This window comes from Aplysia californica, unplaced genomic scaffold (genome assembly GCF_000002075.1).
Source record: "Aplysia californica isolate F4 #8 unplaced genomic scaffold, AplCal3.0 scaffold00113, whole genome shotgun sequence".
Classification (NCBI taxonomy): Eukaryota; Metazoa; Mollusca; class Gastropoda; order Aplysiida; family Aplysiidae; genus Aplysia; species Aplysia californica.
This window is the reverse complement of record NW_004797383.1, coordinates 394,630-405,349: the sequence shown is the minus strand read 5'-3', so window position 1 is coordinate 405,349 and position 10,720 is coordinate 394,630. Positions and strand designations below refer to the sequence as shown.

The following is a 10,720-nucleotide window of genomic DNA, read 5'->3' as shown; positions in this document are numbered from 1 at the left end:
AAGAGCTCACGACCCAGAACATTTAGAAGAAGAAGAAGAAGAAAAAGAAGAAGAATGTAACTGGAAACGTAGAATTGAAGAGCTCACGACCCAGAACATTTCTCTGTAAGTAAACGATCTCTTTGGTTACAAAATAAAATGTGATTTGCTATTTTACGATTCGACAAAATAATTTTTAGGTGGTCAAAACGGGTGTATCTTATCAAAACCCGTATATGTTAATGCACTGTGACAGTGCTGTTGCACGTTGAAGACGCGTGTTCGATTCCCGTAGGTGGGATCTTGTTGGTTGTTGGTTTTTTCAATCGAGCATACACGTCTGTCTGTTGAAACGTTGTATCCCTCTCAGACCCGGTTGGCTCTGATAGGCAGTGTCGAAGCAGAATGTTTTCTATAGTACGTGTACCTGGATACCTGGAAGTGTCATCTCTGACTCAGAGGTTGTCGTGTTTCTCACCCTCCATTCTTTACGGTCGGGAGCTGCCATTGAACATAATGCCATATCCAGGCCAGTCCCTGTTCTTATGTTGTCCATCCATGTAATTCTTTGTCTTCCTCTGGCTCTCCTGCCCTACACATTTCCCTTCAAGCACCTCTTTCACAATGGTCTCGTGTCGTTTTATGTGGCCAAAGTATTGTATTTTTCTACATTTTTTATTAGTCAGTTGTGTAAATTGTGTTAATGAGGACGTAAATCATCAACAATTATAATTTAATTTGGAGTTTGTTTTTGCTTTTATTTTTAGAAATGTGACGTGATTGTCGTTCTACGACATGACAAAACCGTTTTACAGTTACCAAGTGGGTAGTAGGTGGGTGCTCTGGTGTGGCTGCTCCTTAGGATCTTTCCTATCGTCCTCTCCCCCTATCTCTCTTCCCTCTTTTTTGTGATTGTTGTTCTCTTGTAACATCTATAATCTTTGGCACTTATGTATCCTATAAATTGGTTTTGCAAGTGCCGTAAAACCAAAGAATGTACGGCTGGTTTGATCTCATATTCTTTCTTAAAGTTCACCGTTCTGGAAGTAGTATGCATGTGCAGATGGAGTAGGAATATTTTTTCTCGTGATAACGCTTCGAATGAATTCGTCGAGGTCGGGTATTGTTTTTGTTTAGAAGAGTAAAGTAAATGCACGGCTAGTGAAACTAGATGAATACTAGATGCGAGTGATTGGGGGGAGGGGGGGGCACTGTCTTTCTTTCCTTCTGTTATTTCTGTCTGTCTTGTATTTTTCCATGCACTAAATGACCTTTGTTCTGTCCCCACAGATGAGGAACTGGACGGAAAACTCAGGAACACTGTGGAGATTCGGGCCATGTGGAAGAAAGCGATTCTCGAGACCCTGTTGCTAATCCGGATGGAAAAGGAGAACCATCATATTCGAGGTCAGTAGTTCTTTGGGTCCTTTTGCACTGGTTCTCATACAATCGGCACATGGCGTGATTTGCTTTTTGGGGTTTCTTTTGTTGTTTTTGTTTTAATTTAATTTTTATATTTTTTTTGTTGGGGAAGGGGGGGGGGGGGGGGTATTTTTCTTTTCCGAGAATATCGGTCTTTTGCTGGAGGGCTGTGTCGAAGCATTCGACCTTCCAATTGATCATGATAAAATGGTGGTGTTGGTGGAATTGAGCATTCATGATTTTTTTATTTTTACTCATTAAAGGATGCACTATTTTTGGAAGGTTTAAAATCTTGCCTTTTCTCTCGTTTGTCTGAAACCCACAACATGTTCTTCCTTCCCCATCTTCCCTCACAATGTTTATCTTCCACTGTTCCACTTTACTTTGATATCGTATCTTACTGACATCATGTTAAACAAATTTAAAAAAACAGCAATCCCTTTGAACTGCAATGCCTTTAACCATTTTTTATTGTCATAATTTCCTTTCTATCTTCTTGCAATCATAATTTAAATGATATTATAAGGACACGGCAGCTATATTTTCCTATCGCATTTTTCTGCAATGATTGTAAAGGATATTATAAAAACGTAGAACAGTTATACTTTCCTATCGTGTCTAGGAGTAAACATGTACAGTGTTACAAAGACAGAAGTATTGTACTTTCTTATCTTGTCCCATCGTAATCCTTTCACCACAGAATATGAGACTGTTACACTTTCCTATCGTATCTTACTGTCATCATTTCAACAAGCTAACAAATTAATAAGGTACAGTTATAACGTTACTTCGTGACGGCAGAGGTATCGTTCTTGGTTGGTTTTTTTTGTCTGTCCTCAAATTTCTGCCTCCTTCTAGTTAACATCTTTTACTTTTCGAGCGAAATCCTAACAAACATGGGGTAATTTTTGCTTTCTTCGCTGCTAGATCTAGAAATTATCACACTTTGACTGCATAATCAAGAGTAGCTGTAACTGAATTGTTGCATGGTATTACTCTAAATGTACAGTTTGGAAATGAGGATTGCGGTGTCTTTGATCATGGGTAGAGAGACATGACTGTGATGGGAGTGTTATTTTTTTAATTTCTTTTTTTCTTTCAGTCTTACTTTCTTTCTTTTTTTCTTATGTTTCTTTCTTTCCTTCTATTATATTATGTCCTTGTTTTTCTTTCGATATTTCTTAATTTTTTTGTATTGTCCATATTTTCTTTCTTTCCCTTTGTTTCTTTCTTTCTGCGTTCTATCTTTCTTTTATACATCGACCTTGTTCCATATTTCAATCTCTCATCTTATCTTGATTTTTTTTCATTTGTTTCTACTTTTAATACTTCTTTCTTTCTTTAATTTTTTTTTTATTTTTTTTTTGGGGGGGGGGGGGGGGGTTCGGTCTCTTTCTTTCTTGCTTTCAACTATCTTTTCTTCGTCTTTCTTTCTTCTTATTTCTTTCTTTTTGTCGGTCTCTTTTCTCTCCTTCTTTTTCTTTTCTTTTCTTTTTTTTGCTTAACTTTCTTTTTTATCTTTCTTTCTTTCTTTCTTTCTTTCTTTCCCTTTTTCGAGATATGGATATATTGCAGACCTGTTGCATATATTGAAGGATTATGTTTCGTTCTACTAAGGAAGTGCTTGCCGACTTGGGCGAAGTCACCCACTTGTAGGAGATTTGGTTATTTTGGTGAGCGGTGAGGATACCACTGGTAGCGACAGGTATTGTTTAAGGGGTGTGGGGGGGGGGGGGAGCCGGTTTTAAATTGATGCTTTTCCGTCAATGTATAGTACCTGAAGTTTTTACGTATTATAATAGTCCAATCACTTGTAAATCTAAAAAGTGCTTACTCTTTGTGTGACAATCATCATCTTTCAGATTTACTGTCCTAGAACTTTCATTTTGTCTATTATGTAACAAAATGTCGTTTTTCTCAAAACTTCAATTTTGGTTGCTTTTTCTCATCTACTTTTTTATTTTATTTTTTATTCCAATGTAATTTTCGGAGCTGTTTATTCATACCATAACCTAACTTTCTACAGGTGGAAAATAAAATTGATGTATACATGAGTGAGTTACATGAATGATTATGTAATTGAATTCAGAGGCATGAAGGGGTATGTCAGTTATCCATCTGTAACTTTTTTCCTATTCAACATATCCAAAATCCCGACTGTATAACATTTTGTATTGAGTATATCTATCAATGTACCAACTTTGGTTGGTAAATAAAAAATCCTTTTTACTTTTATGAAAGCTGTTTATTTTCAATGTGTCGGCCGTTACCATGACAACGGCAGACTTAAACAAAAAAAACAAAGTTACATTTTACATGTTTCCTGTTATACCTCCTTGCTATAAGGCTTTATCTAAAAAGGCCATAGTTACCGAGATAGGTTTATAAACCAGCCCTCCCCCCTTAACGCCACGCTTGTAAATGACATAGTGTGTGTGCGTGTGTGTGTGTGTGTGTGTGTGTGTGTGTGTGTGTGTGTGTGTGTGTGTGTGTGTGTGTGTGTATGTATGAGTGTGTATGTGTGTGTATGTGTGTGCGTGTGTGTGTGAGTGTGTGTGTATGTCACGCTCGTCAAAATAATTAAATCTAAGAAACCGACATGTTTCTGCTAGCTTGGCCATTTCTGTCACTGTTTTTTTCATTTGGTTTTTTTTTGTCAAGAGTAGATCTAGGGGGGTTTTAGGGGGGGCTTGCCCCCTGACCTAATAAAAAATTATGGAGAATTTAGGGGGGGGGGGGTTCAAAGGCTTAATTAATTAATGGTCATTGGTCGCCAAATTTTGCACCGAAGTTGACGTCAGCTCTTTCCTTAATTTACTTGACTTTCAGATGTTGTTTTTTAAAGTTTCGTCAAGGGGATAACTCGATTGATTTAAATTCATTCGACTGCCTTATAGTACGATTATTTATACGCGTATTTAGAATTTGAGTCTATGATTCACTTCCTTTAGATCTGTGTAAAAATATACAGCGATATTTCTGTTTTTAAAACATGCCACGTCTGTCGGAAAATGATAGAAGGCGTGAGTTGGGAATGTCCCAGGCTGGAAGAATACAGCGAGATGTGACTCAGAGGCTCAACGCCCACAGAAACAGCTTTGAACATTTGTGGACACATTTCGAGGAGTCAAAAACGACGAACGATGAACCTAGACATGGCAGGCCTTGGATCATGACGCAGGGACAGGAACGACACATCCACAACGAACAGATTGCGTCCTGCATCACTGCAGCACGTCATGTCCCTGGATAAAGACCATTTCGGCGAGAACTGACCAGCCCTAAACTTCAGACAAACTTGAGCAATAGCTAGAAAAAAAATCTAGCAGCAGATTCCCCCAGTAGTTTATCCAACGACAATATCTTGTCCAAACGTCGACAGTGTCAGTCAATCATTATTGTGGCAGGTGGCCACACGCAATACTGATTTTGGTGAATTTGGAAATTGGGGCTCCCCTTGTGATGTACGCTCGTATATGTTTGTGCAAAAATGAACATGTCAATGAAAAATATTTCTCCTCATGACTTCTGCCTTGATGTGTGTTTCGTCTAGAAAAGGAAGTTATTCTCTGTGGAAAATTGGTTGCAAGTACCACATTTGATTTCCGTGACATGGTGACATGGTTTACGTTTAATGCTCTTATCAAAACTATTAAGTTATATAAGAGGCGGGATATCCTAGTTTGACGTCGATTTCCGAAAGGACCAAGCTAACTTGGACATTCTACCCACCGGGGTGTGCCACTGACTGAAGTGTCTTTAGGCCTTTCCCAAAGGGGGGACATTTCTCGTTCATGCACAGTAGATTTGTAAACGGGCCGATTCATCACTGTCACGCTCATAACTGTGCCAGGTCTATAACAGGGAACTGCTGCTTGTTCTTTCCTCATCCTTACTATTGTCATTTTTCCTCTATTTCTTTTGTATGTTTGTCACTCTTGTGACCTGCTATTTCCGGGGTGCCTTGATAGTTGAAGCAAACCTTGTGCTGTTGAAGCTAGAGAGGTGAGCAGAGTAAGTCTGGCTGATTCCCTGTAAAGACTTCTCTGTTGACATCCAACCCTTGGCGCTCATATGACCGTATGCAGTTACGAGTACCGTAAAACCTCTACTAAATAAAAATGATAACTAGGACATTCGTGCAAAGTGCCTTTTCCAAGGACACAACGTTGGGCCGAGCTGAAGCTCGAACTGCTGAGCTCGCAATCTCCTGATTGCGGGTCGGGTAGCCTACCCATATGAAGCTGACAAGGATCTCATGAAAATTTGTGATGCCAAAATTGCATTTTCAAGAGAACGTTAAGAATCTTGGCATCTATTTGGATTCCATTTGTCAATGTTGGCTGAGATAAATCAGCGACACCCTATTTCACAAACACTAGAATGATATTGCGCCATCATATTTATTAAATGTGTTTCCTATAATTTCCTACACTGGTTGAGCCAAAGGCTTTGACGACAAATATGAAAAGTACGTAATGTTTCATAAACTCACCCAGTGCTCCCTATGATTCATTCATTCATTCATTCATTCATTCATTCATTCATTCATTCATTCATTCATTCATTCATGCATTCATTCGTTCATTCAGTCATTCATTTTTCCATTCACTTATTCGTTCATTCTTCGATTCATCCATCTATTTAAAACGTATTGTTTAATCTGCTGATTTGTCCACTTGTAAACAAATTCCTTCATCTCTTCTTTCATCAATTCTGCCATCATTTTTTAAAATACGGTATATGCAGGGTTTTTTTCCATTTTACAACAGAGCCAAACAACTGAATGTTGTTACCTAAAGAACAGCATTTGCTTTAAAGATGATAAGGAAGTTGTTATGAAAACTAACAATATTGACTGGGGATGTTTGTAAAGAGTTTGTTTTCTTGGTAACAATATTTAGTTGTTGTATTTTTTTAGCTCTCCTGTAAGATGTGAAAACTGTATAATATACTGTACTTTTTAACATGACATCAGACTTTTTTTTCTATAATTCTTTAATATTGTCTTGTTCAGAATGTCCAGCAAAGACGTGGGGAAAAGTCTGTAAGGAAGTCTGTGATGGACGATGTGTAGACCAATTGTGCCACCACGTCAATGGGACTTGTAACGACTGCCAACCTGGGAAGGAAGGAGATCTCTGTGAAAACGGTGTGTGGTGTTAAATGAATGCAATACAAGTTACCCGGGTAAAACTGAAGGCAAAACAAAACGTGACAGAGACAGACAACTAAGAACTAACGTATAGGGCTTGGTCACATGAGTAACGGGAAAAGAGCAGGATAGTACAGGTTTTGTGAAAGCATCTGAACTGAGAACTGAATGGAGAACTATGGTCGGCGATATATAATATCTGTTTCAGGTCTGGCACCTAGAGAGAGAAGACAAATTTATTACAGAAAACGCAGAACTAACTGTGCTCCTATAAAAAATAGATCCCGAGTGACCTTATTCCACCTTTAGAAAGTTGGAAGTAATTTTGAAAACTCAAAGAGTACTCAATTAGGGCGTTTTAATTTTGGTTTAATTTTACAAGACGCCTGTGCACATTGAGCTTGGTTATGATATATTTGCACCTCAGGGATCTTTAACATGCGCATCTTGCACACGGGACCTCCGAGAATTTTTTGCCCTTCTCCGAGAAGGCTAGGTGTTAGATTTTACCTACCCTAGGACCAGGGGTGTGGCTGAAGGTCTACAGTCAGAAGGAACCAATGAGCAGCGGTGGAAAGCCAGCAGAAAGGGTCTGGAGCCCGGAGGAGGGGACGGGTTGGGGGCAAAAAGTTGAGACGAAAGCAGACGACAGAACATGTTTTGAGAGCAGGGTAGGCGGTGAAAGGAGAATTTTTTAAGAGAACAAAATTATCAGGTTTCGAACCCTGGGCCTATTGAATGAGAGACTAACACCGTCCCTCTAGACCACGAGAGCCCCCAATCTATTTTCATCATCCTAAAACATTATACGTTTTCTATAATGAATTATTATTATTCTCCAAAATCTGTTCCCGCAATAACATGTTTTTATCTGCGCAGACAGCCAAAACCTTTTTAAAAAACTATAAGAACATGTTTGTATTCTACAAGAACTTATAACAATAAACAATCTTTTATCTTTTTAGGCTGAGCAGATGTATTTCTATAATTAGCTTTTTTCCTGAACCGTTTCTGTTATTAGCGTTTTTCATTATGAGTTCTTTTTCTCTCTACAGACTGTGAAGACTTTGCCTACGGCAGTCGCTGTGTGCACCAGTGTAGTGGAAAGTGCTCGAGGGATGTCCCCTGTGACAAACGAGATGGAAGCTGTCCGGATGGTTGTACCTCTGGCTATCTAGGAGAGAACTGTGATCAACGTGAGTGATAAAGAAAAACAAATGGACAGAAGAATAGGCAGATGGAGAGAAGTGTGTACATAGATGTGCACAGGGAAGATAGAGTGAAAAGAGATATAGATGGATGGAGGATCAGATGGGTGGGTGGATGGATGGATGAATGGGTATAGATATGGAAAAACGAAAAAAAAAAAATGAATTGACACAAGAATATGTAAGTGTACTAATGAGGTATTGAGATATTGATGGTGTTCAAACCCGAATGTCACTTTTTAAGAGCTAGGTACACGTACAGAAACCAGAGGTGCTATGCATACTATGTCCTTCAATCAATCTCCTGGTGCCGACTCTGGTCCAGCAGAAGCCTTTGCTTTTAGTGGCTATTCTCTGTTGCGTGTCTTTGAATTGCTATTTGCAATGATTATGTATTGCTTACTCATGAAGAATCCAGCTGGCAAAACAGAACCATTCTGTGAAATACATGTATACTGTGGAAACCGGCAAATAAATCCACAAAAATGCAGGATATAACATATGTACCAAACGGCAGGTGACGGGTAATCTTGTTAAAATTACAGAGGCATTTCTCTCTTGTCTATAACTAGTAAGGTCCTGCCCCTGGTTCTTCTAATCGTTTTTTAAAGATTCTCTTTTTAAATGACATTTTGCCTGAAAACCAACGTGACTTCCACAGGGAAAGGGGTACAGAGAAAAAAAAGATCTATGCAGCCAGGCTTTTCTGTAAGTCGAGAAGGTTTATATAAAAATCCTGATGAAATTATGATTGTTCGCCAAACATAATACTGTGGATCACCAATTTTACTACGGCATGTCATCCAGAAACAACAGTTATGGTCTGCAGTATTTTATGACAAATGTATGAAGCAGGGTTGCTTTTTGGCACTAACACTTTTCGGCATTATGCTCTCAGCGATAATGCATGAAGTATTCGAGAGATCCCCTGCTGGTGTTAATATCAGGAGCAGACTGAACGACAGTCTTCAGTTACCCTCGGCTGCAGGTTAAGACAAAACGAGTCTGGTGCATGTCTTCGAACTGCTATTTGCAATGATAGTGTTTTGTTTGCTCACGAAGAATCCTGCATGCAAAACTACAAGGCATATTGATCTCTTGTTCTACATGTGAAAACTGAAGCACAAGAAGCACAGCAAAGACATAGGCGGCCCTCTTCCAGCCTGTTCCTGGCGGTACGCAGACCCCCCCCCCCCATCCCTAATTCAGATATTAAAATACATGTCTGTGACACAATACTGAGGAATGTTATTAACCTGAAATATCTTAGCTGTAAATTGTATTTAATTAAATGCCAACAGGATGCAGAAATTACTTCATGTATGAATAAAGCCAGTGTATCCTAAGATCCTTTCAAAAGCTCAGAGCAAGGTTTGGGGATGGTGTGCAGTTCGCACGACGATAATTTATATTGTTGTTGTCTTTCCATCCCTGTTGTACGGTGCTCAGGCCTAGATAGTATACCAAAGATAAGGCATGAAGCTTAGGAGCTTAGTCATTCTCGTGTGAAATTTCTCAGAAGAATTCTTGGTATCAGATGGCAGGACAAAATACTAAGACATAGAAGCTCTTCTAGGTAAAAATACTAAGATTCTGTTTTCTATACCAAAGAGAAATCAACTTCGCCCGGCTGGCCAATGGCCATGTTGTGGGAATGCCTGATTTCAAAATACCAAATGGTCTATTTTATTCTAAGTTGTCCTTGGGGAAGCGTAAAGTTGGTGCACCAGAAAAATGCTTCAAAGACACCTTGTAAATATCTCTGACGGACTCCAACATGAATCCCTTGACGTGGAACAGCCCAGGTCCCAACATACCCAGTTGGAGAGCAGCAATCACAAAGGGTAGCAAATCACAGGAGGCTTCACGAATTAAAAATATTCTGGTCAAAGGACTAGTCCGCAATCTGTGCACACATACGCGTACAAATCGAAAAGAAACTTTTACAGGCTCAAAATGTGGCAAATTCGTCTCTACTATTATTTGCTGTTCTTGACCGGATCAGAGGCCACAAGGAATTGCAATCCTTATCGAATAAAAAGAGAAATGTCTGTTTCGCTGAACAAATTGGTCGCTTTTAAGCACACGGGGCTATCCCGAAAAATTCTGTTTTGAGAAAATTGAAGGTAAGGTTTTTGCCCCTTGTTCAGTTTCTTTTAAAGACAAGGAGAGTTTTCTCTCTAACCAAACAAACATACTCACCACTGAAAGCAAACTTCTCCTATAGGTAGGGCAAAGTCCACTTTTGGTGTAGGTCAAGATTTCTGGAAACCCCCGAAATCTGGGTTAGCCCGCTTGTCTTAAAAGCGACCAATTATATGTGGCATCATGGCAAGATAATACGCTCGTCAAAATAACAAAATTTAAGAAAAATTTAAGAAAACGATATCTTACCGCCCTTAGGGAAGTTTTCATTGATTTTTCTCTTTTTATTTTTGGGGGTTGAGGGGTGGGGGGTCCACACCTTTTATCTCCATTTAAAAACACATTTCTTTGAAAACGTTAAAGCAAAGAAGTATCCAAAGACACTAAAGCTTTTCTTGCTAATTTCAGTTATTACACCAGGCAACCCTCATCTCCTCCAACACCTGCAATTGCAAACATCTTGACTTCTATTCAAGATAGATGTGTATTTTTTCATCAATATCATGCCAAATGAACACGCTTTAATTAAGGTAACACCAAAAACTCTATATATGCTCTAATAATTATTGACCAACACCTGATTCCACAGTGTCGTCATATTAATATCATCCTCAACAGATAAACTGGTCGTCCTCGGACATTAACGGATGAACGCTTATTAATTATTATGTATACTAACGACATTACTGGTTCGCAAAGCAATATGTGCGTCAGATGTGTGAAAATGCATGTATGTGTCAGAGAAAAATACAGAGATAGAGAGAGACATAGGAGAGACTGAGAGAGAGAAAGAGAGAGAGAGAGAGAGAGA

The 10,720-nt window shown here is 39.0% G+C and overlaps 1 protein-coding gene across 1 annotated transcript in view; it reads left to right on the top strand.

Annotated features, from left to right (window-relative positions):
- The window catches only part of LOC101859476, a gene marked incomplete in the record, with an annotated part of 60,061 nt that overhangs the window by 41,373 nt on the left and 7,968 nt on the right, over positions 1-10,720 (top strand). Inside the window, 1 exon segment of the mRNA XM_035969087.1 lies at positions 6,419-6,552. Coding sequence (XP_035824980.1) covers positions 6,419-6,552 — 134 coding nt within the window.